The sequence below is a fragment of the Hippocampus zosterae genome, chromosome 6 (assembly GCF_025434085.1).
Source record: "Hippocampus zosterae strain Florida chromosome 6, ASM2543408v3, whole genome shotgun sequence".
Classification (NCBI taxonomy): domain Eukaryota; kingdom Metazoa; phylum Chordata; class Actinopteri; order Syngnathiformes; family Syngnathidae; genus Hippocampus; species Hippocampus zosterae.
Genome location: NC_067456.1, coordinates 6,225,770 through 6,253,301, shown reverse-complemented (window position 1 = coordinate 6,253,301; position 27,532 = coordinate 6,225,770). Strand labels below are relative to the sequence as shown.

Sequence of the window (27,532 nt, the reverse complement as noted above, 5' to 3'; positions counted from 1 at the left end):
TGATAACAAAGCGAAGCATCCATCTTACCTTCAAAGGTGAGGTATCATAGAACCCAGGTCCCGGTTCTGTTGCACAGGACTCGCTGATCAATGGTAGTCTGCTAGCCAAGGACAAAAATGGAGCATAGCCATCTATTCAATGAGGACAAAAACGTATTTATCAATTTAAATCTGTGTTTTGGTGTTTATGACTTTTAAACAGTCCTACCTGACCCTGTGGAGTGTCTTCTTGAATTTAGGTTGTATGATCCAGGACCGACTGTAGCTGAGGTCTCACTATTTGGCAAGAAGGTGACTCTTGGAGCACGCCCGTACATGTTTAAACCCTCACTCCGCTCATTTCTTTCACATTAATGAGAACGCTCTTAACGAGGTCCGCTTTTTTCTGCGTTCTTTCGATATCGTTTCTAGGATACCACTTGAATTCCAGTCAAGCACTCAACTCCGTCGTAGCCAAGATACCACTCGACGCCGTGCCGTGAACAATCGCAGTCTACCATCTAGAGGTAAGACATTAAAAGGCACACATTTTATATTGATTATTAGATTGGGTTGATTTCTTTGTATGTGTGTGGGGGGTTCTCTGTGGAGATGTTTCACTGAAAAAAAAAACATTAAAAATAACTACTCGCCTCTCCATCTTTTATCCATTGACTTTCTCTTTCTCCATGTATTAAATTATCGGCACTCGGTGACACCTTTAGTAACAAAGGCAGCCAATGGTATTTATATTGTAATTCCAATTACATACACAGTACGAACAATTTTGTACAATAAGGTAGTAATTTTAAGTGATGTTGATATCTACATATATTTTTTATTTCAAAACGGATCTGCGGACTTGAAGAGACTAATGGACGTTCGAGAGTAACGGCCCGGGTAAAGATCGCACCTAAACATTTAATTTTACATTTTAATGTTATTTATTTTTTTAATCCTGGCACCGTGCATGGTTTCAACTCAAAAATTATATGCGTGCATTAATTAAACTTGCGTCCAACGTGTCTCTCGACAGATGGCAGCATTGAGTTAAGAAATTATGGTGCATTCAATGAATAGAACCGTTATCGGAATTTGGATATTTCTTATTTAAACTTTGGACCATGCAGTGATTTGTCGGGCAACTCAGTCAATAAATTACACCACAGAGACTGGAAGTGATCTCTATTGATAAGAACCTGCACTCAGGGTGATTTTCTCGCCCCAAATCCCCGTTGATTGGAATTGGAATTCGTAATCGACGAGGGTAGCTTGAACGCGACCCCTTTAGTCAACGTCTACTGCAAGGCTTCGACGGACGATAGCGGAAGGCTATCTTTTTGCCTGCATATTCAACTCATCCTGTACATTATAACATTTAGGCAGGTCATGAAGGCGACTACGGGTGTATTGCTTATGTTGGTGCTGTCCGCGTGCGTGCTCTCGTTGGCCCAAGCAGCCAGGAGCCGGCCCAGCAGCCAGAACAGTTTCCGAAAGGCGGCCAACGGCGTCTATCAGACGCTGAGCAACGTGTTCGGCGAAGAGAACATCCGAGGCCTTTACAAGGTGAGCTTGTGGGACTTGCCCGCATATAACTATTGATCTTCTTGTGTGTGTGTGTGATGCTAAAGTGGCTAACGAGGAAATCAAGCTTATTTGGAATGGAGGCGGGGAGCTGTCTCGAGGAGAATGCCATTTTGAAACGCATTAAGGCCAAAATTCACACTCATAATATATCTCATCGTAAAAAAATAGAAAGCGTCAGTTAGGGTTATTGAACAACTAGCATTGCCTATTTATGTATTATTTTAATGAAATGTAGCTCAAATAATTTGTGACGTCACGCTCTGACTAAGATACCCGAGCATTTGACGCTTCATCCGGTGCGTTTCGTCGCCGAAGCCGTTGAAGCGATTTTTTTCTCGTCACCAAAAGGCTCGTTAAGTGCATTTTTAACAAGCAAACAAAAACACGCAGTCTGCATTAGGAAGCAAAAAAACTCCTACTCTTTTTAAGATCCTATTATTTATTTTCACATTTTTAAATGGCCTCGCCCCACCTTATGTCTCCGAGCTCCTCCGCCCCTACGCACCTGCCCGGTGCCTCAGGTCTGAGGACCAGACATGTTAGAGGGACCGAGAACTGAGCCAAGGCTCAGATTGGAAGGGCTTTACACAAAAAGCACGAAAGTTGGTGAATAATTGCATTTTTTCGGCTATTCATTGTAGCTGGGTTCTCTAGAAAATGTCTGGTAAATTGAATGGGTTTCAACTCTTTTGGTTTCATCTGCCAGGATGATTTACAACACTGCTTTAGATTGAAAAAGTATTCATCAAAAAGATGTTTTAATGCCAATTCCTCTGTTCCTTTCCAGTTCTTCTCCAAAACAACAGAGCGCTTTGTTCATGGCGTGGACTCCTTCCTTGACACTATCTGGAAAATCTGGGTTGATTTCCTTGATGTGATGGGAATTGACTGTAAGTTAAATGTAGTTACTACTTAATCCATTTAAAGCAGCGCAGTAGTGAAGCCACTGTTTTACATGAAGTAAGAACTTAACAAAAATCCAGGTGCCTGTCTGAATTTGTTGCCTTCCTTCAATCTACAGCATCCAACCTGAGCCACTACTTCAGCCCGGCATCCCTGAGCAGCAACCCAGCACGCGCCCTGCCCCTCATGGCCGGTGCCCTTGCAGCCCTGTGGTTGCTGTCTCTGTTCCTGGGTGGGGTGTTCTACGTGCTGCATATTTTGTTCGGCCGCTTCTTCTGGCTGGCGCGTGTGGTTCTGCTGGCAATGGCCTGCCTATACGTGCTGCAGAAGTTCGAGGGCGACCCAGAGCGCGCACTGCTGCCGCTGTGCGTCATCATGGCACTGTACTTCATGACTGGTCCCGTGGGTGTGTACTGGCGACGCGGTACCAGCTCGCTGGAGGAGAAGATAAATCAATTGGATACTCAGATCCGCCTGCTCAACATCCGGCTGAGTCGGTTCATCGATGGCCTAGAGCGCATGGATGAGTAAAAGCAGCAGCAGCAGCAGCGCCCCCTCCACTGGGATTTAAACGTCCAATAAGAATTTCACCTGCTTGAGTTCATGGCCTATTGTCCTCAAGTATTTCAACCCTTTGTTTGCATGATGGCCACTCCATTTTTGTGTTTCCGACAGTGGCACCTTGAACTAGGTCAAAATTTTTATCAGGTGTACAGGTCAGGTTTAAAGTCACATTTTAACATTTACCTGTCATACGTGTGTAAAAAGAAGTCTCGGTGATTGGTTCTCACATCAGCCTTGTTCACGATTCGAATCTTTGCAATCAATCACCGGAAATTCGGCGGATGATTCAGTTGTTTTTGGTTCACTGACTCGAGTTATTGGAAAGACTACACTCTCGTTTCATAAAATTGGTAAACTCACTCAAGCTAGTGAAAAGGAAACGAAGATGATTTAGATCTAAGGATGCACCGATCACAATTTTTTGGCGGACTGCTCAAAAGTAGTTCTCGGAATAAAAACTGACAGTTGCTGATTATTTATTTTCCTCATTCCCTGGATTGCGATGAGATCAGTGAAGAAGATGGATTCTATTTTAAGGCATCATTTTTGGGCCTCATACCTTGCAGTGTGGAGGTAGCTTTGGTACGAGTTCTTCTCTGATGACCAGTAACGCAGAGATCCCCATGACTACTTGCTAGCCATCTTCTCTAACTAGCACGACACTGAAACACGATGGACAAAAGTACTTTACACTGACTTCAAACATTATTTTCTCCTCCCCTTGTCAGAAAAGTAATGTTTGATGCTGACTGAAGTGAGGTTTGTGAGGGGCACTGACATCACACATTATCATATCAAAAATCTGACAGACATGGAAGGCAGGTTTTCAACTTGAATTTCCAAATTATATCTTGGATGTACCACTGTGCGATGTTATTCCACAAAAAAAAACTTCCTGTTTTTCTTTGTTAAATTATTAAAGAATATTTGGACAACACAGGTCAAGAGAAAAAAAGACCCTGTCAAAAATGTAGTGTTTGTTCTCTCCCTAAATTAGCTAAGTTAAAATGCCCCGTAGCCCCCACCACCCAGTTTGCCCACCAAAAAGTATGTTCTGAATACTTTAGTCCACACCATGTGTATGCAGATATTGATGTGACTGGATCATTACAGGAATGTCTCCCATCATTGATACACAATATTATTCTCAGGGACTAATTGGACTAAACATTGAGCATTTTCTTTTTTTTAATTCTGTTTATGTTATGATTATTATTGTTTTAAATGAAATGTCAGGTTTGTCTCCCCTGCCCAATCCTAACAATGGACAGTTTTTTGAATTCTCTTGTGGAATGTGGACTTGAGACGCCATTTTGGATCCGATGGTTATGCCGCACCAAGTTCAAAGAAGCCACGAATAACATCACAAGTGTTCTCTACAGGCATCTTGTAATTAATTCATAACTGCAAACGTCTCAAATGGCTTTAAATTGTCCAAAATTGATCTGTTTGCATCCATGTTGTCTCAATTAATAGTGATGGATCATAAATTCTATTACCACAGAAACAGTACTTTCTTGCACTAATTACTGTACTTGAGTCAATAATACAGCCTGCTACTTTTTAAGTGATATGAAGGGGGAAAGTGTATTTAAAAAAAAAAAAACAATTACGTGTGTTTTATTATAGGGTCTGGGTCACTTTTATACAGCCCTCTGAGGGTCATGCAAAGTTGATGAAATATGATCCACATTTTTATTATGCATTTTTGGGCTTTGAAAAATATTTTTATTTGAAGAAATGCATGGAAGACTGCATCTTTTGGCCCAGCTGTTTTAGTCGTGTATATATGTGAAAGTGCAAGTAAGCTTCATTTCGTCGCAGTTGATGGATGGATGTTTTATTACGTACTCGCAGCATGTTTTGCTTTTTGTTTTTTTATGAAAATGTTACAAGTCAGCTTAGAGATGTTTGTCATTTTAAAAATATTCACTGGTCAAGAAACTCAAGTGATGTTACACTGAAAAGGGGTCAAGTTTACAAATAAAAAAGGTCCCTTGTGTTTGTGGTATTTTACACTGAAAGGAATATGATTAAACACACTCCACTTTTGCAACTACTGCATTAAAAACATTCAAATGCTATTCCTTATTTAAAAAAATGTTAAGACAACATTTATTTAATGACTGAATCTAACGGTATCCTCACTGTTCCTGTTATTCCATAGGCAGCCTTTTTCTGTTACGTGCCAACTTGAATCAGTGTCATTTTTATATTCACATTCCTCACCTTTTTTTTCTTCTCATTTTGCCATGTTGTACATGTAGAATAGGCCACGTGGAAAGTTAAAAACTGTGATTTGGTGTGTATGTGTTTGTGAGTTGAAATGCAAACATGTCGCTGGGTAGCAATTGAATCTTGTGCTTTTGTGTGTGTGTGTGTGTGTGTGACCAATTCCAAATAAATTCCATATTTAAATGAATAAAAAACAAAGCGGAAGTGTGTCCTATGTTCTTTGAACCAGATCACCGGCACGTTGAGGTTATAAGCACTACTTAACAGGCATGAGTTTATTTACGGTCAATCAAACAGTATGGTGGCATGTTGAAAACAGTTTTATTTTGCATTTTGCAATCATTTACACTCTATATTTTACATTCTAATTATGTTTTTCTATAAATGTCATTAGTTATTGCATAGTTAGCTCTACAGCTTTATTTTCTAAATCTGTTCATCTGAAAAAATTGGATGATATTCAACACAATTCTGTGTGTCTACAAAAATATTCTATTTGGCTTCAGTGTGATGACAAGTGCAGAATCCTCCAAAAAGAAAACACGTTTTCAACAATCAAGTCTACCAAACTGGGTCATTGGTCGCATAGCGGTTCCCATAGCTTGATTCAAGGTCTCGATTCACAATTGTCCTGTGATGAATAGGCTCCAATTCCCTGTGACTGTCTATTCAAAATGACTGAAGGGTGAATCCTCTTTATTCAATCCCTTTTTGCACCATAAAATTTCCAAAAAGTTGAAAGTCTTGCAATTAAAAAAAAAAAAGTGGAACACAAAAGTTCTGCGACACATTGTGACTTCCAGGTTGTCAACATGTCAAAATGAATGCTCTCAAGGTAAATCACTGCGCAGGATAAAAGATTCCATATCCAAGTTGTTTCATTTGAAATACCACCAAAAATAGATTTTCCTTAATTGATTCATTTTTTGGTAATTCCACAAAAAGCACAAATATTTTGTATTTTTGTTGTCATCTCCTCCAAAAACATTTTGTTGGAAAAAAAAGAATTTGGAGGTACAGTACTTGCATTTTTGTAGGATGGCAAGGAATGTCAATGCCAACATAATGTTACGTATTTTCTTTTAAAAGGAAGACTGTGAACTTAAATTTTATAATCCTATTATTCTTGTATGTTTGTCAACTTGCTGTTCCTGTTCCATGGTTATACAAACACTTCGGTCCTGTGACTGCTCACTGAGATCTGAAGTGCCACAAGACTTGCTGACATCGCGTGTGATGATGGTTTGATGATTTTGGAAGCACATTTACATAAAAAATTGTACCTTTTAGAAGCGGGACAGCACTCTAATGTCAGTACCGGTAGCTGCTCCTGAAGCCGCCCCTGGTGTTTGAAGAAGCTGGACATGATGAATTCCACTGTTGAAGCTGGCGCAGAGCACATTGGAGGCATCGCTGGGCGCCAATGACACCAGAGGACCGGCGCCGTCGAGCAACAACGTGGCTAAACACACTTGAAGAGAGCAAGAGACGTGAATAAGACGCTAAAAACATAACCTGCGAGTCTAAATGTTATCAGGAGCGCCGGCCTACATTTCCAACAAAATTGTCAATTTTGTTCTATTGAATTGTATTAATTTATTCCTAATAGGCTATCATCCATGCACTGTTTCTAGAACATGTTTATGTTAGATTATTATTTTCAACATTGAAGGGCCAGCTATGAAATGCACAACCCGCTGAGTTCTGTCATACCTGCTGAGTTCTGGTCCCACACTTTGACAGAGCTGTCATGGGATGATGTGGCCACTAGAGCGGTGCCACTGCCCCCTGGTGGCACAGGCAGGAAGACGCAGCATGCGGTGGTCTGCAGGTGGCCGCGGTACTCAACCACCTTGCAGCCTGGCTGACGCAGATCCCACAGCTGACCACACACACAACATCATAGGAGACTTTTACGAATTGATTCTCTGAAAATGTGGATTTTCAGAGAAATATTACCACTTTTTTTCTTGTACCATCTTAACTCCATTAGTAATACATATATTTTTCATGATTTTTTTTCCCGAATATGATAACTTTACTGCTGTAACATCAAATTCTGATTAAATTATGATCTAATTTGCTCAATACAAATTAATCCTTGTAATCCCCCCCCCCCTCCCCCCCAGTGATATTGGGTATGTTACAGCTGTAATTTTACAATTTTAGTCTCAACATTTCATCTTTGTCTGAAAACAATTAAGTTTTAATTTCACTCAAATTTTGTCATGAAATTAAGACCCATGTAAGGAATATTTCAACTTGAGTGTCAGAATATTATTATATTTCCATTTTTTCTTGTAATATATTATTCTTATAAAATGTAAACATCTATTTGATATCACAATGCATATCTCCAAATATTCCTGATGTATTTTTTTAATTACAACAAATGTTTTGATTAGATTTTGTGCTACAAAACAAACTATTGTAAAATGCTGATATGTTTTCTTTTATTCTCACATTTGAAATCTTTTCCCAAAATTCAGTCTAATATTTCGATTTAGATCCTTAAACTTGGAGAAAAAAAACTACTAAGAAATACTTTGACTTTAATCTCAGGGCATTATCAATTAAAATATATATCTTATTTCTATCTATATTTCAAGATTGAAGTTGAAATTTTATGTTAATTTGTTGAAGAGAATACATTTGTAATAACAGAAATACAACTTTAATATGCATTAAATAACCGATAAACATAATCTATAAATATTCAGGTGGACACTTTTCATGATACTTAAAAAGAATGAATGAGAACTATTGGCAGCCATTTTTTTTGTCTAAAGCAAACCAACACGAATGAGAAGGATGTGACACAACCTCACCGTGGCCTCGCAGCCTTGGCCACCACAACCGTTGCTGCTGGACACCAGGTAATTTCCATTGTCAGAAACGTCACAGTGGGTCTGGATGTATTGCTTGGCCGGAAATGTGTTGGTCACCTGCCACGCTCGGCTGTCCCATACTCTGTACATACTCATACAAAGAAATATCAGCCGTTGGGGTTTTGCAATGGATTACGTGTGTCTGTCCTTTTTTTCATAGCTGCACAGGAGTGAGAGGGAGAGAAAGTGCTGTACTTTTGCTGGTATGTGGTCGATACAAGTATGTCGTAATCAAACTGAATCTCAAATCTAAAGTGGCTGCTTTGAATAGTTGCAGTGGCAAAACCTGTCTGTACCGTATGGTTTTGTCCTCCGACGTTTGGACGACAGAGGAGCTGCCTGGCACCCAACACACGTGAGTCACCTACGCCGTCGTCAGAGGGAGGGTTCAAGGTATCGTGTGGCCTTGATGGACTGAACTAAATGAGTGCATTGTTCTCACCAGGTTTCTGGAAATGTTGTGTCTCTGCTCGCATTTTGCAGATTCAATGTCCCACAGGCACATGCAGTTGTCGCGGGAACCGGTGCACAGTTTCCTCCCATCTACAGAAACACGGCGGCAACCGTGTCAGTTTTGTGGTCTACGAACACAATCAGTAGGGACAGTACAAAGCCTCTGTCAAATCTTAAATTAGATTAAGATAAAGCGTTGGCATCACTTTGATGTATTTGATCCATTTTTACTCCCATAGATGGTGAGGTAGATGCAATACTTGTGTGATTCTGTTTTGATTAAAAACCTATTTGACATTTTTTCCCCTTAACCCTAACCATACTCAGATATCACAACATATATTGTTTACTTGTAAATTGGTGATTTTCAACCAATCGCTGTATGGCTACACTATGATCATTTTTTAGATTCCTTTTGCTGAGATGGGTACGTGAATGCGTGCGTGTATGTCAGACAGTGAATACCAGGGCTGATTGCAAGCCCGTTGACCACTAACTGGTGCCCGCAAAACTCCTGAATGGGCTCATCCCCCTGGTTCAAGTCCCACATTAGGACAGTCTTGTCCCGTGAGGCACTGAAGATCCAAGTGCTGCCCGGGTAACACACCACCTAAGTTCACAACACAAGGTGGAGAGGAGGTTTGTGTGTGTGTGTGGCTGCGTGTGCGTGTGTGTGTGTGAGATAGACAAGCGCTTCCAGCCCTCCAATGCACAATATTGATGTTACCTTGGTAACCTCTCTGTTATGACCCTGGAAGGATTGAAACATGCGGCCTTGTTTCCAGTCATACACCACCACCGTCTGTAAAACACAGCGATATGTTTTATAAGCCATTGGAATGAAATGTGATTGAATACAAACTTAGTCTGTCGTCTACCTGGTCGGTGCCTCCTGAAACACACAGATCGGCGCTGAGGTTTGTGATGGTGTTGACGGAGCCGTGATGGGCCGGTTCATACTGAACCACCTGGCTGTCTAATGCGCCGTCTGCCTTTTCACCCTCTGAGGCCCTGGACATGGAAGAGGAAAAGTGTGATAGCGATAGAGCCACAAGTTTTTAAAAGTTACTACACAAACTGCAGCATTTGGCTGCTGAATGTGTCTCTTTCAGTGGCGTGGCCTGGTTAGTGATGTTGGAGTCTGGTTGGCCAGTTAGTCTGCTTGAGTTGTGGCCTACAGGAGCTCCTTGCGAGTGTTTTGATTTTTTGAGCGTGTTTGACATTGTTCCGTTCTATGAATGAATGAAAATGCATCATCAACTCTCAGCTCAACTTGCCGACATGCGAGGGCATTGCCTTCATAATATTTTTCCACTTCACTCGAGCGGTGGCACATCTGAAGCTCAATTGTAACTCATATTTTAGCTCGCAACACAAGGAGCATAAGCTGAACCAACTTGCCGGTTGGGGCACAAGTAAGTGTGTTTAGATATGGACAGCTCACCTGTACAGCTCAGACCTCTTGCGAAACTTGCTCTGTAACTTGCCCATTTCTGAATCGCAAATCCTGCGACAACATTGACAAGCATTTTTTTTGGCTTTTTGTTGGAGGTGGGTCAGTGTGACATTCACCATAAAACAGACAATGGCACTGAGTAGTTCTGGTTATGACGATACAAATAAACAATAACACAATTAAACCTGGATTAAAAACAAACAAGCACAGGTTGAGATTTCAGGCAAGCCCTCAGAATTGTGTGGCTGCACAAAAAATAACTTTAACGAAACCACTCAAATCTTTTCTTTTTAGGAAAGTGAAACTAATTTGTCTTCTTTTTAGGAAATTAATCACAAAAGAAGATCAAAGCCAAAACTCTTAAACCTCTAAATTGTGAGACAGATGAGCTAGCCACTCCCTCCCCATCCTGCCGATAGCATAATTTCTGTATTAAAAAAAATATTAATAATTTTCTTTTGTCCCTAAAGGTGACATTTTAGTGTTCTGTTGTTGACTATCTACAGCCAGAACCTACGAGGTTACATCACGCACCAGACACACAGGTGCACATCTTAGCTTCTTAAGCAATTAAATCCTATTACCGTCGCAAGAAACACCGACCATCTACCAACTGCTATCATTAACAAAATTTAGAAAGAAAGTTCGAATCGTTGTGTGGTGTAACGCCGGGTAGAAGTAGTGGATCGTGTGGTGGTTTTGTGTACGCGTGTACCTGACAGTCCAGCCAGGAATCTTCCTGATGCGACCGCTAGCCGCCTAGCATGCTAACTAATCTTGAACCCTGACGTTCGGCGCTCTGACGGCGTTAAAACTCGGCCGAGTCTTCATCCGAACACCCCCTGAACGGTTCCCCGCGGGCTGACATGACATTTTCGAAACTGCAAGTGGGTTCGTGGCGTGGGAGGGATAGTTTTGGACGAGTTATCTTCCTTGGAGACCGAGGAGGAAAGAGCGACGCTTTCTCCGTAGCTATGGAAAGAATGAGCGGGTCACGTGACCAAAAGCCGGTCGTCAGGACAATGGCTCCGCCTCAAAAATGAGATTAAGTTGTCTGCTGCTCACGTGAATCAAATAAGATAAATGTTTGGGGCTGTTGAAATATTAGTAATTCAACTCTTGCGTGCAATTATGATGGCTCGCCCTAATTTCCTCTGGCCATCACTAGAATCGCCCTTGCCTCCCTGTTCTTCCGCTACTTGCGGCACCTGAGGTCAAATAGCACTCAAGTGAGCCAAAATAAAAAGGAGTGGTGAGAAATCGGTACTTCTCACTCCTCCCCGCTCTTCACATACTGTCACTCAGAACAAGACAGAAAGTAAGTGGTGTGAGATTTCTGCAAAGAAATGTATTTTTCTCACTGCTTTTTCAAATCCCAAGGTGCCTTATATTATTCAGACTTTCAGTGACTATACATTGAAGCCCAAAGATTTACCTAAGTTACCTAGAAAATTTTTCTTTTAAACTATGCCATATAACTCATCTTCTGAAGGACAGTGCTCCAAATATCTAAATGTGGAGAAGAACAAATCAAAATACCTGCTTAAACTGCAACTTTTTTTTTCTTGCAGACGGCATGAAGTCAGACTACGAGCTGCTGTGCATGAACAACACCAGAGCACCTATTCACAGCTACAAAGAATGCCACCTGGCCAGGGTACCTGCTCACGCTGTGGTCACCCACCAAGACTTCAAATTGGCAGATTTGATCTGGAATAGCCTCACCACAGTAGAGGTAGGATGCACACTTGGATTTACGATGAAATTACTTGTGTAATGTGGTTTGTGCCTCCAGGGGCTGCCGCACTCCAAGGAAGAAAATGTCCTCACTCAATTTGTGTGTGGTTCCCCCCCCAAAAAACAGAACTTTGACCTATTCTCCTCTGAGGCATATGCACCTGCCAAGAATTTGATGTTCAAAGACTCCACTGAAAAACTAGTCAGGTTGCCTGCCAACACAACCTCCTTCTTGTATCTCGGTGCCACTTGTGCGCTCCCTGAACAAAGGTAAAAGAAACGCACTCAAACTCACAATGAACACTGTAACAATTTTGCATCACTTCCTTTCAGAGGTCACTGCAGCCGGATCAAACGCAATCATGTGGTGTTCCGTGGCCTCAAGTGAGACTCAGAAATGTAACAAATGGAGCGTCACTGGCATGGTGGATGGTGAAAAGGTGATTCTATGCCAGACTGTGCAAGACTGCATCAAGATGATCCTGGTAAAATAATTGCATGTGTACAAATTAAAGTGTCGGCAATACATGCTTGATAGCTTTTCTAGAAATTTATCTCACTAGTTTTGCCAATCTCCACAAACTTGGGTGAACATCTGTAAACCCAATGTGGAAATTTTAAACTTTCTGAAATGTCGGCTTGTTTTCTTCAGGTTACCCACTGATGGCTCAAAATTGAGTCGCCTCATGCGCTCCGTTAAGTCAAAAGGACCATGCTAGAAATTGAACGGAAATGCAACTGTTTTTCACTTTAGCACAACAGTGGATGGAGGAGAGGTGTACACAGCTGGCCTGTGCGGTCTGGTTCCAGCCATGGTGGAGCAATACGATGAAGGTATGCATCTCTCCCCCCCCCCCCCCCACCTCCTTTCCTTGTATTCAAGTAACATTTTGTACCTTGTTTTCACTCGACAGAAAAATGCAACCACTCTGGAGGTACAGTAAATCAATTTTTCCATCTTGCATATCATTGTTGATGTGTATACAGCTGGTGTTGGCCACATTTTCTTTAAACATGGACAAGCATTTGCAACAAAAGAGAATGCCTCTTACAAAGTAACCAAACTTGTACATGCATAGCCTCAGCCTCCTCCTATTACGCTGTTGCGGTGGTGAAGAGGGATTCTGGCGTGACCTGGGCTAACCTGATGGGGAAGAGGTCCTGCCGCACCGGCTTTGGCAGAACAGCCGGCTGGAACATTCCCATGGGTAAAATCTACAAACAGACTGGCGACTGCGACTTCAGTAAGTATACTTGTGCAGAATGTAAAATGTGACTGCATAAATGTAATATTTAGTTATGAAACTGATCAGGGAAATGCATATTCCAGCCCTTATAGCTGGCTCAAACTGTAGTCTTTTGAAAGATTAAGATCCTTTAATTTGTCCCGCAATGGGGAAATTACAATCAGAATTCAGAAAGGAAAAACGCTGGTAGGGAGAGGGGAAAAAAATGGGCAGGGAACTTGCCAAAAAGTGGCGTGGGTGCCAACAAGCTGTAACTTTGTAGACCAGGAATTCATGCTACAACCAGAATGTGTAGTTGGTTCAACAGGAGCACTGCATAGTTGCAAAGTGTATTTTTTCTTTCATTGGGTGAATCCAAGAAGTTGCTTAAAATGCACCACGATTTGTCCCGTTTCATCAGCAAAGTTCTTCAAGAGTGGTTGTGCCCCTGGATCTCCAGCCGGCTCACCATTCTGCTCCCAGTGCGCAGGTAATGGCAAAACTGTGGATGATGAAACCAAGTGCATAGCCAATTTGGAGGAGAAGTACTACGGCGATGCTGGGGCCTTTAGGTAAGATCTTAACAGTGCAGATATTATAACTTGGGGAAGCAAACTTGATCTGACTACATTGTCCTCTTTTTAAATGTCTTGTTGAGGGTGCTGGTGATGTGGCCTTTATCAAACACAACTGTTGCAGAAAACGGCGACGGTAACATGACACTCCACCCAATCACCAGTACATAGCGATCATATTTCTGCTCCATTGCAGGAAAAGTTCCAGCATGGGCTGCTGGGGTCTTGAGCAGCAACTACGAGCTAATTTGCCCTTCCAAGGGTCCAGTGCCAATAACGGACTTTGAGGCTTGCCACCTAGGAGTCGCCCCAGCACACTCTGTGGTGACCCGTCCAGAAACCCGCGATGTTGTCGTCGCTGTTCTTAATGAACAGCAGGTAGGAAGTACTTAATTGCCTTGCAAGTACTGCAGAAGGAAAGTGGCATGGCTGATTAATTTCACCCGACGTCATTATTTCTCTTCTAGGCTTCCTTTGGTCGAAGCAGCAGAAACGCCCCTTTCAAAATGTTTGAGTCTGCACCTGAGAGGAACCTCCTATTCAAGGATTCCACCCAGTGTCTCCAGGAAGTGCCAAGCGGGTCCAATTATCAAAGCTTCTGGGGACCAGATTACATGGATGCCATGACCTCACTGAGGCAGTGCACAGACTCCACTCCAGGTTTCTTTGGGGGCATGTAGGGGTGCCTGCTTGAACCAGGAAAAATAACTCTCTCGCTCTTTCTTCCAGAGTTGGAGAAACTGTGTTCTTCACACACCTTCCAGCAGACAAACTGGAAATCTCAAAATAAAATATTTTTCCCCTAATGCCCAATGGTGTTTGCAATAGCAACGGCTTTTTTTTTTCATATAAACGGTTATGGAACTTTTTTTTTTTCTAACATGCACCTCATTTGTCAAAGCTTTTATAAGTCCTTGTAGACTGTTGCTCTGAATAGTTTATCAATTTTATTCCGCCCTCACCACTTGATTGGCCTTGTTTTTGAAAAAGTTTACAGGCCCATTTCAGACTTCTCTGTAAAACCTTATTTAGCTGTACATTGCTGTTTCCCAGAAGTGGACCTTGCATAAATATTCGCTGAAGTATCTAATTGCGCTGTATCAACTTCAATGCCCAGTTACTGAAGGGTTGCTGGTTTCCTTGGGTGAGACACTAACCCAATGTTGTCTGTTGATTGAAAGAAGTAGTTCATTTCAGCGGGCAATTTGCAGTTTTAAAATGAAACTTCACTAATCTCAAGTCACACCACTCCTGCACTAGACATGCACTGCATGCAACGGTCACTGAAAACAAGCAGTTGTTGGCCACGGGTCTAAATGTTAATTTTCCTTTGCTAGCTGAACTACTTTTGTAAGGTACACTGAAAATGTGAAACTTAAACTTTGATCTAAATGACATGCTAGAACCTCACTGACCTGTAGCTGGGCGCATGTCTGTGGGGAACCTGCTCGTCCTACATTACAGACTCGGAGGTTGCTATAACTCCCACAGCTGCAACGGCACAAACCAAGGCACCAGACTTCATTAATTCAACATGAATTTCGACTCATGTCCAAAATGTACTATGGCAAGCTGAGTGTTCAGTATGTTCATTCAGTATTTATATCCACTTTAAAGTCCATAATACTGGTATGTTCTGTCTTCACTAGCAAGAAAACATTACGAATGAAGCAAAATTGCACTAGTGGACAATGTACAGTATAGTGCATCATTAAGAGTATTAGTAATGTGCTGATAATGCAGTTTTTCCTTTCTTGTCATACTAGTGTGCATGAAATGTAGTACAGTAGAGGAAGGAAGTGATGGCAAAAGCAGTAATGGGACAATTGTTTTACGAGTGCACTGAATTGTTCTACTCATCAGGACAAAAGCGTCTGAATACATAATGGACCTTAAGCAGGATGTGAAGGACATGGATACTGTTAATGGTCAAATGGCTTACCTTAACATTCATGCATTGAATAACAGAACCATGTTTTAACGTTCCTGATGAAATGTCCATTGAGTATGCACGTCCCGACACAATGTAGGCCACCTTTTTGGACCTTCCATTCACATTTTATCGAGCAGTGCTTCTATGGAAAGGGGGGTGGGGGGGACCAGCCCAAATCAAATCCATGAGTGGCGATTGCTGGCCGCACCACGCCCCCGAGCTCGCCACCCCTCCCTGGCAGGACGGGCAGGCCGACGTCACGGAACCACACAGCAGAGGAGGAGTGGACCACAGGCGGACTGTGTCATAAAAACACGCGAAGACAACCGTGGAGGGGAAAGAAAAAAAGGAGGGGACCAAACTCTGCTCGCCGTCGTCTTCACCCCCACCTTGTCGCAGCCATGGAGGCCGCTTGGCTTTGCGACGAGCTTTCACCGACATTCGGTGTCGTTGTGGGGCGTTTGTGAAGGAGGGAACAGTGTGGTCGTATCCCTTTTTTCGCCTAGCGGATTGGAAGTGAAAGTCCGCCATATTTTTGCTTTACCACGCCCGGGGAGTGGAGCCACTGGGAAAAAGAAGAAGGGAAGAAAGGGGAAATTGCGGCATGGCAGTGGCGATGTCCGTGCGTGTCTGCCGGTGCCCACGCAGTTGAAGACTGTTTTTTTTTTTTAACGGAAGGAGTGGCGAGGGTGGGGAAAGGAGGTATCGGTGGTGCGGGTGGCGACGCTTAACGAGATCCCGCTCGGGATGTGTTGTAAACGGATCTGTTGACCATCCGGAGACGGCAAAGCAGATTACACCAATTACGATAGCACCAGAGTGGACTGTATTGTGAGGAAGAAGAGTCTGGGGTGTTGGCGGAGGTGGGGGAACAAAGAGAATAACCACATTTCGTTCATTTCTCAAATATCCAAAATTTCCCCTCCTCCGGCAGCTCCGTCATTTGCAGGCCGCTGCATGAGCCCCCTTCCACGGCCTGCTTGCCGCCCTCGCACCGGCCTCTTCGGGATCAAATCAGTGAGACTCGTTGACCGTCGCGAATAAAAACAAGACAAGTGATTAAGAATGACCCTGGAATCCATCATGGCGTGTTGCCTCAGCGAGGAGGCAAAGGAAGCCCGGAGGATCAACGACGAGATCGAGAGGCAGCTCCGCCGGGACAAGAGGGACGCGCGGCGGGAGCTCAAACTGTTGCTGCTCGGTAAGCTAGAGGGGAGTGTGTAGCCCAATTTAAATCGACGTTTTATCCATTCAGTACGTGCTTTGTGGAGGTTTATCAATGGGTGCTCCCACCTGTGTCAAGTTGCGTGAGTGATTTTGGGGAGTCCAGTGCACGGATTGACGGGTTCCTGGATACCCGCATTCAGCCCAAGGTCCACCATGTACTAGTGCTCTCTTTGTTTTTCAGAAGACAATTCCCCACGAGTAGATCGACTCTTATGTTTACTTATGTTTAACTAGTATTTGTTTCCCCCGATTGTCAGAGATATTTGACTATTGGGACATGATTCTGGTTCGGCAAAACCGTTCATTGGTTTACAACTGAGCGAAACTAGTTAACTGCTGGATGTTACTGGTAGAATTTTGTTGTTGCTGGTTGTAGTAGTCGTACCAGGCAGTTATGCACAACAAGTAACCTGTAATTGTCCATCTTGTATGTCACATTTGTCAAAGAGTACATAAATCATACATCATACATGGAACTTAAATGGGATAGCAAGTATCTCTTAGTCATTTAACCCTGTAGAACGACTAGGATGCACTAGTAGGTAGAGTACATGGCCCTGAAGCCGGGTATCGAGGAGCGGCTGCAGAATAAATGCTCAAACGTCTGTCTATGGCTGACAACTTGTACGACTGGACTTGGAGGAGTCCTGCGTCTGGGCCAAAGTCTGCTTCTTCGGATGAAGGACGCTTTGTGTAATGATTAGACTATGTCACAAGTGGCAGTGTAAAGAGCAGGGGCGGGGAAATGTTGATCATTACGATACATATAGCGCAGTTGTGGGTTACGGTGGACCTGTTGATCACCGGGGATAAATTCATGCTTATAAATCTTCAAACAGCTGCTACTTGAGCGCTCACAGAGCAGCAACACATACAAACATGCCGGCAATACTCGCAGTCAAATTTTCTCTGCTCTGTGGGAATGACAACTATTATTGGAGCGTTGTTTGGCGGCAGGGGTTGTCTTCTCTGCCGCCGCTTCTTGCTGTGAATTAAGTTGCTTCTCTTTCCTTTGAGCTCAATGCTGCCCGGCATGTTGTGGTATAACGTGGTAGTACCCTGAGTATACGCAGCTCAAAATCCAGATTTTCTTGTGTAGTATACTGTAAAAACCTAACCATAAATCCTCCCTGTGTTTTTTGGCAATCCTGTCAAGTAGTGTTGGTCACATTTTTGGGGGGAGGGGGGTTGTGAATAACAAGTCATTTACTCACTATCCCATCTGGTTAATTGGATTATCGAGCAAAAAGCCCATTAGATGTGATGACCATGCTTGTGGCGAGAGAGTGCCAGTCATCTCTCTGTCTTCCGGATCCTGTTGCCTGCCTTTCTCACTTCCTCATGTGGGGGAGGTGGGGAAGAGTTGAGTTGAAGGGGGCAAAGTGAGACTGGCACGAGAAGCTGCAAGAATATATAATATAATATACGGTTGCCGCGTATAACCTTTGCAAATGCCGAGCAAAATGTAACGGGAATGCGACTGGCATCACAAACGGCAACAAACCTATCATGAATCAACAGCGGCGGCGGCCGTGCAAGGTATTGGCACAGAGCGAAAAGATGTTGGTGCCTTATTTCTTCTAAAATTCGATCATAAATCCCCTTGTGCGCATGGAGTTGCTCATATCGCGGAGCACGCAGGGAAGTGTCTTGCTGCCAGACATATCGACCAGCTGATATTTTTGAGAAAGAATATGCAAGCCTTGGCAAAATCCTTTTTGACACCATGCACGGAACTACGTGTGGAAACTAGTTTTTTAGCAAAAATTGGCATCTGAACAGAAAAATAAACAAAAGAAAATGTGTACAGTTGCATCGTTCGTTGTATTGCGAAAATCCCAGCAGCAGGTGAAATACATGTGGAACAATTTTCAGAAGAACTTTTGTGGGAAGTATTAGGCTGTCAGACGTTCAGCATCCTCAACTCAGGTCCTGCACATCACAATTTCTGTTCATCGTGTTTTAAATTTTAAATGCAGTTTTAAAACATGGCGAGCTTTTAGGCCAAAAGGTGGACGACTCGCTGGATCGGCCACATGTTGAATGTCAGATATAGGAGCCATAATGATGTATTATGTCATAGAGAAGTAGCCCATGCGGGGACTACTTCAAAAGCCACGACAGCCATCTAGAATTAATATAAAAATATTCTTTATTGTTGGTCAACGTTATTATAAATGCTAATGTGCAACAGGTTCCCGGTTCGTCCATCTCTTCTTTTAACAGTGGCGTAATGTCTCAGTAATCTCGATGGGAACATTTTCATTGCGTTTCATCTTCACGCCAGCGTCTACTTTAGGACCCGTGGTTGAATGTTGTTGTTTTCATGCTCCAAAATGGCCTTTCTTGCTGTTGTTGCAGTGGCTAAACTGGGCAAAATAGAGTCGAAATTTTATAGTGGAGAGTAATGTTGGTAACTGTAATGACGGAATGCGTCGCACTCTCTTTGCCGCCGGCATGTTCCCCCCCCCCCCCCCCCCCCACCAAAGAAAAAACACACACACACGTTCACATTCTCTCGCTTGCCGTTGCCAAAACCATTGAAGAGTTGGCGGCGAGGTCGAGTGAGTCTGTTCTGTTGGCCTGCCAACATTCTCAATGAACCAGAGAGAAACCCCCCCCCCCCCCCACTCTTCACACCCAAATAGTTCCTGTCAGTGCTTGGAGACAAGCAGCCAGCGCACAGCACGGACCAAAGGATTTCGGTTGGCGCTGCCTCTTAACTCTCGAATGACATTACATCTCTTCAGAGTAGGCCATGTGGCTAAAAAAAATTACATATCAGCATACACGTATTTCATACCAGTCGATAGAAATATTAATGTGCTCTTTTGTTTTTAATTAATAAAAAACAAATTGATGACAAGTACAATTAGTGGAAACAACTATCCAGAGGGGAAAAAACGCCATTCAAAATATCTCGGGAAACTAATGTACAGTTTTCACATTAACCTCCATTCATTACAGTCCATCCATGCATTCGTGTTGACTGTGACTTCAAGTGCAATGCTGACGGTTGGAGCCGCTAGCACATCCAAGAGGAGGAGCTCCTTATCCACCAGGTGTTAAATCGTATTAGTTTGCACAATTGCATCTTATTGCAAATGTTGCGCTGGGGCGATTTTATTTTTTTGTTGCGCCAGAAAATTGCTGGCTCGATTTCGCTTCTCCATTCCGCGTCAGGGCCTTTCAGAATTGGAACCGTGACCTAGCAAAAATGCAGATTAGGGGGGTGGGGGTTTCTTAGTTTTTTGGACATTTTCTCATAATTTTACAAAAGTTACTCTTGTATTCCTACTAATAAATGCTGTTTCCTTTTTTTCTTTTTCCCCCGCAGGCACAGGTGAAAGCGGTAAGAGCACGTTCATCAAGCAGATGAGAATCATCCACGGCACCGGCTACTCTGACGAGGACAAGCGAGGCTTCACCAAACTGGTGTACCAGAATATCTTTACCTCCATGCAGTCCATGATCAGGGCCATGGAGACGCTCAAGATCCCCTACAAATATGAGCACAATAAGGTAAACTTCAAAAAAACTTGAAGCCCAAAAAATGTGCAGGGGAAGCAGAGGAAGAGTGTTTGTGTATTTTTAGGGGTGGTCTGTCTATCGCATGTCGAGCAGCCATCCAATCATCACTTCCTGCCCTTTTTTTTGACACTTCCTGTGTTCTCGCGGTGCTGCGTTTCACGCCGTCTGTAGATAAACTGGAGCCGTTTGCTCTTGATCCTCATGTAACCACTCAAAGAGTAAAGCATTTCTTTTGCCGACGTAACATCACCTGCAAAAACTGGCATTTTCTTGTCCCCCCTCCCCCCATGTTGTTCAGTACACTCTGTTACCCTGTAGTATCAGTTGTTCTGGGTTTCTCATATTTTCCGCTCCAAAAAATGCACACAATCGGAGCTTCAATGACCGTCGGTATCCAGTCAGTAGGGTGTTGTCTTTAATATTAACACATTAGAACCGTGGTACTGTTTGACCACCTAGCGTCCCTGACCTGAAGTCATTGCTCCCACTCAGAAAGACAGTTGAATCTCACTCAAGTGTGCAGTTGGCATTGCTGAGCTTTTGAAAAGCTGCTGAAAAAAGTGCTGAAGGACTCACTTTTGGGCTCATGTCTTGCCTGTTTCTCATATTTTTCATATTTGGTAGATGACCTTTTTGTGAAGTCGAGCAGCTAGTCTGACAACAATTAACGGTATTTGTGAGTAGCTTTAATGTTGTTATTGTTTTCTTTTTTAATTCTTTGTGGCATGTTATTATATTAAGCAACTGTGATCCAAAATAATTGTAACCAGTCTAAATTACACAAAAATCACCCCCCCCCCACCCCCTCACACTCCTCAAAAATACTATTTTGCACCCCTGCCTTTGACAGGAAGTGGAAACAAAGAGTCCTGCATTTGAGCCCACCCTCAATGACAGGAAGCTTTTATGGAGATTGGAAGCTTTGATCAATTATTTAGCAAAGCCGTTGCATGAGCATCCGGTCCGCTCATTCCCAGCCTTGTTGATCTAGGTACTTCTTCTCTTCAGGACGTTTACTTTTATACATGCTAAAATACAGATAGAGGCGGCCCGGTAGTCCAGTGGTTAGCACGTCGGCTTCACAGTGCAGAGGTACCGGGTTCGATTCCAGCTCCGGCCTCCCTGTGTGGAGTTTGCATGTTCTCCCCGGGCCCGCGTGGGTTTTCTCCGGGTGCTCCGGTTTCCTCCCACATTCCAAAAATATGCATGGCAGGCTGATTGAACACTCTAAATTGTCCCTAGGTATGAGTGTGAGCACGGATGGTTGTTCGTCTCTGTGTGCCCTGCGATTGGCTGGCAACCGATTCAGGGTGTCCCCCGCCTACTGCCCGGAGACAGCTGGGATAGGCTCCAGCACCCCCCACGACCCTAGTGAGGATCAAGCGGTTAGGAAGATGAATGAATGAATAAAATACAGATAGGTAAACGGTCTCGGGTGCTGGTGAAGTCATACCGTTAAGTGTTTTTTTTGTTGTTGTTGTTTTGTGTTAAAAGCAACCCTATGTACTAATTTGCCTTGACATAATTTTGAGCCTTCACTGGCTTGTAATAAAGCCTCAGACCTCCTTACTTTGCCACGCGAAGTCAATTGTCATCACCTACTGAAGTAATCTGTAATATCGATGGACCAGCCAGGACACCTGATGTTGGACACACTTTTAACGATCTTGAGGTCGACTCAATCTATTTTTGCATGTTGGCTGTTTGGATTTTGTAGACGGGGGATTGTGTCGGTTGTTGCTGGCAAACATTTATTATCTGTACAGAAAATGCTTTGAATTGGTTTACCTACCTTTAGTGAGTTTCGGTGCTCGTTTTGCCCCAAGGCACCGTAGGGGAAAAAAATGTTTCAGTGGATTCACATATTGATTATATGCCTTGCGCCACCCGCAAGAAGAGCGTTTACTGGTTCTGCCTGTCACTGGAATAGACAGTTAAACAAAGATACATGTGTGCCAAATGGGGGCGACGCCCCTGAAAAGCACCTTCCATTTTTTTTAAACTACCGGTAATAAAAAAATGTGCTTTTATTTTATTTTATTTTTTTCAGGGCTGGATCAGATGATTGGCCTTTCAATTCCTTTTAATTGAAAATTGTTTTGATGCACAAATTAATCACAGAACAAATTAAAATAGTCATTTTTGACAGCGGCGTATTAAATATGTACTATCAAGACCATAATAATTGTACAGCCAGTTATTCTTGACCCGTTCTGAGTATATCAACTTGATCGCCTGCTTTTGAATTGCCGATGCGACACCTGTGTTGAAACGAGAGCAACAACGGAGCGACTCCATTGAGTGTGACCTGTTAACTTGTTAACCGGCGTGCCCTGAGAAGTGCAGCGGGCCTCCAACGGGAAGTTCTGCGCTTCGTCTGAAAAAGAAATTTGGCCATGCTGCCAGTGGAAGAAAAGTGTTCATGCGAGGGGCCGTTATGGCTGTTGCTCATCATGGTGTGCTTGGGCAGTGTGTGTGTGTGTGTGTGTGCATGCACGTGCGGTGACTGTCGATTGTGGACGGTTGGTTGAAAGTTGTACTGGTATAAACACGGCATGCTTGGATGCACAAAATGGGCGATATTGACCCGTTTGTACGTTCTGTTGGTGTAGTTCTTCACTGTCTTATTAGGTAACCAAACTATAACGTTCGTACTGCATCCCATTGGGCTGTGCAGGCGTACCTAATGAAATGTCTCCTAATAAGTGTCATTGGTTGCAATGCAGTAACCTCATTTTGGAGTCCAAGTGATTATGCCAGGTTCGCCCTAATTGCTCACAAATGAGGTGTCACATTTATCAGGAAAATCACATTACAAAAGCAGCAACTGGGCCGGCCCAAACTTTGCCCTTAATTGGCTAGACGGGATTTGGGATTCAGATATTTGGTCCATGTCAAGCCTCAGGGTGTGAAGACTCAATATAGAATCGTTCGGAATTAGCAGAAGAAATAATCAGGCTGATGGTGTTACTTGGCTGAAACCCCCTTTTCCAGGCCAACGCCAACGTGGTGAGAGAGGTGGACGTGGAGATGGTCATCATGTTTGTCAATCCTTACGTAGACGCCATCAAGAGCTTGTGGAACGACCCGGGCATCCAGGAGTGCTACGACAGGAGGAGGGAATACCAGCTGTCCGACTCAACCAAATAGTGAGTGATGATGTCCAAGTGGGCTCATTTCTTTTCCTTCGTATATAACCCGGAATACAATTCATTCCAGGGAATCGTGACTGGCTTTTACATTTTCGAATGCGTTTTGAACATTTCTTGTACTTTTATCTTTTGTACTAACATTCAGTTTTGAACATGTCTTGTACTTTTATCTTTTGTACGAACATTCAATTCAAAGACAATACAATACAATACAATACATGCTGATTTATATAGCGCTTTCACAACAGCGGCAGCTGTAACAAAGCGCTTTACAAAACAGTTAACATAAAGTAAAATAATCAACACAACACATAACATAAAACACGGACAGTCATGCAGTTCTAAGCACTTTTCCATCACACGCTTTGTTGTTTGAAGCAGTTTGAGATGAAAGACCTTTAAGATGATAAAACACATCTCTTACATAATTCAAAGTACCAATAACGTTCATGAACATGCAACTCCGCGACAGATCTCATTGGCGCACAGACACCGGGTGTGGTTATTCGTAGAAATTGTGTCTGTATTAATACTGAACCGAGGTCTTTTCTCCACACAGTTACTTGAACGCGTTGGACCGGATCGCCGAAAGCTCCTACTTGCCAACTCAGCAGGACGTACTGAGGGTCCGCGTCCCCACCACAGGCATCATTGAGTATCCCTTTGACCTGCAGAGCGTCATATTCAGGTACGCGCCCGGCAGATTTGCCGTCATACCCGTCCGTCTTCCAATACGAGTGCCCCAATTTGGGAGTTTTTTTGTTACTCGCCATTGCGTGGTCAACGATCTAAAATCAAGGCTGTGTTTGCCATTAAAATATCTTAAACCCGTCCTTCAAAAGCCCCAAAAATGTTAACGCTGGATTTTATGATTGTAAATAGTCTCAAATCTCAAAATAAAGAACAATGTTAGAAGAAAAGAAAAAAATTACAAAAGGTGTAATATCAGGCGATCGCAGCAGCAGAACCAACAGTGATTTGGTTTTAGTTGGGACAGATTTTTGCTGTTTGCGGCAGGGCTTGGCCCCAATCACTGTGTAAGTAAATTGAGTTAGTAGCACCGCGCCCCCTCCCACCCCTCCCCCATATACTTTCATCTCATTCCGTACGTAGTGGGGAGGGGCTTAGTCTAACAAGCGCAATGGCTGACTATTGACAGGATGGTGGACGTGGGCGGTCAGCGGTCAGAGAGGAGGAAGTGGATCCACTGTTTTGAGAACGTCACGTCCATCATGTTCCTGGTGGCGCTAAGCGAGTACGACCAAGTTCTGGTGGAGTCGGACAACGAGGTAAGCCGCGAGGTCACCGTGGCCGCCGTTTGCTGCGGTCCCCGCCCGCATACAAATGCGTTCTTTGCAGAACCGCATGGAGGAGAGCAAAGCGCTGTTCAGGACAATCATCACGTACCCGTGGTTCCAGAACTCCTCCGTCATCCTGTTCCTCAACAAGAAGGACCTGCTCGAGGAGAAGATCATGTACTCTCATCTGGTCGATTACTTCCCGGAGTACGACGGTGAGTAAAACGGGCGAGACACTCATAGGCCTGTGGAATATCCTCTCACCTGTCCCGCCTCCATTTTGTTTAACATAGCGACACGTGAATGGTGTCGGACAGAGTCATTTTCTGTCAACACAGCAGGGGGCGGCAGAAGTGAGCGCCCGATCGCATTTGGTACTACCCCATAAGCTGAAGGATTCTCTGTGCCGTCCCAAACACTGGCATTCCCGCAAATTTAGAAGACATATTTCATTTCAAATTTTCACTTTACACGGGCTTTAAGCATTCGATAGCGTAGGTTCGTAGGGCACACGAAGATCATTCACACTCACAGTCACACCTTGGGACAATTTAGAGCGTTCAATCAGCCTGCCAACTATGTTTTTGGAATGTGGGAGGAAACCGGAGTACCCAGAGAAAACCCACGCGGGCACGTGGAGTACTTGCAAACGTCACACAGGAGGAATCGAATCCAGTACCTCTGCACTGTGAGGTCGCGCGCTAACCGCTGGACCACTGGGCTGGCTTCACACAGCACAAAATTCTGGAAAAATGCGACCCCACCCACCCACCCAACACCACCACCAACCCTTCATCTTCTTTCATGATCGCTCCTTCCAGGTCCCCAGAGGGACCCCCAGGCGGGCCGCGAGTTCATCCTGAAGATGTTTGTGGACCTGAACCCCGACAGCGACAAGATCATCTACTCCCACTTCACCTGCGCCACCGACACGGAGAACATCCGCTTCGTGTTTGCCGCCGTCAAGGACACCATCTTGCAGCTCAACCTGAAGGAATACAACCTGGTGTAACAATTAAGGACCGGCTCCACCTGTCAAGAGATGCATCGCACTCACAAATTCCAATCGAATGCTTGCATCTCATACTAATTTATTTGCCAATGTGTTGGTAGTCAGGAGGAGGCGAGCAAATTCATTGAAATGTTATGTTGCTATTTAATGAAGAATTTATAGGGAAAAAATGGAGACTAAAAGGTTTGCATTCCTTTTTAAAAAAACAGTTGCTTTTGACTGACTTATAATAATAATAATAATAATAAACAAGGCAAAAACTGTGATTTTAAAAGTATTTGATTTCATATGGATGTGAATCCTGATTATGTTGGTACCGTCGCCCGGGCTGACCCAAAATGCATACTGAGCAACTGCCCATCAAGATGACACTCGTACCCCTGATCTTTTTTATTTTGTTTGTTTGTTTTTGTGACAGAATGCCATTTAACCAAAATATTGATGATCAAAACATGTCACTCAATAATATCAGTAAAATGCCCCCCCCAACCCCCCTTAAATGCTCAAACGGCTTCTCCATACGAGTGCAGATTTCCATATGCATTTTGGGTAGCTTCCCCACCGCCTACTTCCGGCTGAGGTGTTCAAAATAACGTTAGGAGCTGCGTGACCTGAGATGAAAATGGATATTTCAACTGTGCCACATTCACACATTTTATTATTTTGTTTTGAGGTTGTTGTTTTTTTTTATGTTTGTTTTTGTGCGTGCGTATGTTTGTCGTCCGATGCCAAAAGTAAGTAATTCAACACACACATGAAAACACTTTGGAGCCAAATGTGTGTTTAGCCACTAGCCCCGCCTTCCTATCACCTAGCATATTTCGGATTGTCCTGTTGACTATTGCTAGGTTGAAAGAAGGCAAAGTGTTATAAATGTTTGTACCAAAGTTTATGATTGGCCGTTTCCCCTCGTCCTTCATCCTTGAGTCACTTTGGAGTATTTTTTTTGTTTTTTTTGCTTTGTTCCCAAGAACACAAGCCTGTAATTTACATGTATTGAGGCATAGTGCAATTATGAATGCTATAATCATTGTACATACATCTCTTGTGCTCTCTTTCTCGCTCTGTGTCTCTCGATATATATATATATATAATATAATATATATATATATATATGGCAGCATCATTGTTGGCTTTGTAATCATGACTTTTTTTTGTTTTGGCAGATTGAATGTGCGGTATTGGGAAAATATGTATCTCTATAATTGTACCGTCTAATGGCTAAATCTTTTTTATTTGTTTTTTTTTCCTGAAAGAAAATGTTATTTACATTTTTTTTGGTTTCCTTTTATAAGAGGAGAATGTACATTTTTTGTGTGTTTTTGGGCCGTTTTGATTCTCAGCAAAGAAATATTGTTCAGCTTCAGAAGTACATAAAGAGGAATATGATGATGCGTTGCCATGTCCAGTGCTTTGAGTCGTCATTTTGTTCACTCACACACTCGTGCTTGAAGATTGACATTTACTGTCTGTCATCATTATTTAAAATAATATAAAAACATTATCTCTCACACTTGGCACTAAATACATTTTTGGTAGGATTTCATGCAGAAATCAGTTATGTGAGGGTCATAATGGCTCCTCTTTAGCTTTTCAGCATTCTTTACACTTCAAATTGTTTGTTTCATGCGTCATTTTATTTCTATGAAAATTCTTAGACGTTAGGAACATCCATCCCGTTTTGTGTGATTTGGCGCAAAAGCGACTTTACCGTGCGTTGTAATTTTTAGTTGTGGTTCAGAAAACAGTGCAATTGTTGCTGAACCTAACTTGTAA

The 27,532-nt window shown here is 43.1% G+C and overlaps 4 protein-coding genes and 1 pseudogene across 5 annotated transcripts in view; 3 read left to right on the top strand and 2 right to left on the bottom strand.

The window, feature by feature from the left end:
- The window catches only part of stpg2 (sperm-tail PG-rich repeat containing 2), a 34,638-nt gene extending 33,525 nt beyond the window's left edge, over nucleotides 1–1,113 (bottom strand). Inside the window, exons 1-2 of the mRNA XM_052068462.1 lie at nucleotides 209–1,113; nucleotides 29–132 (exon numbers count right to left, since the gene is read on the bottom strand). Of these exons, the coding sequence (XP_051924422.1) occupies nucleotides 29–132; nucleotides 209–317 (213 nt within the window). The 5' untranslated portion in view covers nucleotides 318–1,113. The remainder of the gene's footprint in view (nucleotides 1–28; nucleotides 133–208) is intronic.
- Nucleotides 1,114–1,217: 104 nt separating this feature from the next.
- On the top strand, nucleotides 1,218–5,466 carry bri3bp (bri3 binding protein). Its single transcript, XM_052068477.1, has 3 exons — nucleotides 1,218–1,545; nucleotides 2,354–2,456; nucleotides 2,588–5,466. Exons 1-3 carry the CDS (start codon nucleotides 1,369–1,371, stop codon nucleotides 2,998–3,000), a joined length of 693 nt encoding a protein of 230 aa, XP_051924437.1. The 5' UTR covers nucleotides 1,218–1,368; the 3' UTR covers nucleotides 3,001–5,466.
- Nucleotides 5,467–5,528: 62 nt separating this feature from the next.
- wdr31 (WD repeat domain 31) lies at nucleotides 5,529–11,042 on the bottom strand. Of its 2 annotated transcripts, XM_052068473.1 has the most exons (10): nucleotides 10,781–11,042; nucleotides 10,054–10,116; nucleotides 9,488–9,620; nucleotides 9,337–9,411; nucleotides 9,075–9,219; nucleotides 8,599–8,699; nucleotides 8,453–8,520; nucleotides 8,097–8,238; nucleotides 6,982–7,150; nucleotides 5,529–6,739 (listed from the first exon to the last, which is right to left on the bottom strand). In XM_052068473.1, exons 2-10 carry the CDS (start codon nucleotides 10,098–10,100, stop codon nucleotides 6,555–6,557), a joined length of 1,065 nt encoding a protein of 354 aa, XP_051924433.1. In that variant the 5' UTR covers nucleotides 10,101–10,116; nucleotides 10,781–11,042; the 3' UTR covers nucleotides 5,529–6,554. The 2 variants fall into 2 exon arrangements, with proteins under 2 accessions (XP_051924433.1, XP_051924434.1); XM_052068474.1 differs by lacking the exon at nucleotides 10,054–10,116.
- LOC127602107 (serotransferrin-like) lies at nucleotides 11,040–14,414 on the top strand (annotated as a pseudogene).
- A 1,360-nt stretch (nucleotides 14,415–15,774) lies between these two features.
- LOC127602385 (guanine nucleotide-binding protein G(q) subunit alpha) lies at nucleotides 15,775–27,148 on the top strand. Its single transcript, XM_052068472.1, has 7 exons — nucleotides 15,775–16,737; nucleotides 20,101–20,285; nucleotides 23,289–23,443; nucleotides 24,006–24,134; nucleotides 24,606–24,735; nucleotides 24,806–24,959; nucleotides 25,566–27,148. Exons 1-7 carry the CDS (start codon nucleotides 16,602–16,604, stop codon nucleotides 25,754–25,756), a joined length of 1,080 nt encoding a protein of 359 aa, XP_051924432.1. The 5' UTR covers nucleotides 15,775–16,601; the 3' UTR covers nucleotides 25,757–27,148.
- Nucleotides 27,149–27,532: the final 384 nt, after the last annotated feature.

Excerpts from the sequence above, each read along its gene's own strand:
- bri3bp (XM_052068477.1), top strand. The coding sequence starts at position 1,369 with ATGAAGGCGACTACGGGTGTATTGCTTATGTTGGTGCTGTCCGCGTGC. Across the intron at positions 1,546-2,353 it reads ACATCCGAGGCCTTTACAAG|TTCTTCTCCAAAACAACAGA; the intron begins GTGAGCTTGTGG and ends GTTCCTTTCCAG. Across the intron at positions 2,457-2,587 it reads TGATGTGATGGGAATTGACT|CATCCAACCTGAGCCACTAC; the intron begins GTAAGTTAAATG and ends TTCAATCTACAG.
- wdr31 (XM_052068473.1), bottom strand. The coding sequence starts at position 10,100 with ATGGGCAAGTTACAGAGCAAGTTTCGCAAGAGGTCTGAGCTGTACAG. Across the intron at positions 9,412-9,487 it reads TTTCAGGAGGCACCGACCAG|ACGGTGGTGGTGTATGACTG; the intron begins GTAGACGACAGA and ends TGTGTTTTACAG. Across the intron at positions 9,220-9,336 it reads ATAACAGAGAGGTTACCAAG|GTGGTGTGTTACCCGGGCAG; the intron begins GTAACATCAATA and ends TTGTGAACTTAG.
- LOC127602385 (XM_052068472.1), top strand. The coding sequence starts at position 16,602 with ATGACCCTGGAATCCATCATGGCGTGTTGCCTCAGCGAGGAGGCAAAG. Across the intron at positions 16,738-20,100 it reads GCTCAAACTGTTGCTGCTCG|GCACAGGTGAAAGCGGTAAG; the intron begins GTAAGCTAGAGG and ends TTTCCCCCGCAG. Across the intron at positions 24,135-24,605 it reads CTGCAGAGCGTCATATTCAG|GATGGTGGACGTGGGCGGTC; the intron begins GTACGCGCCCGG and ends GACTATTGACAG.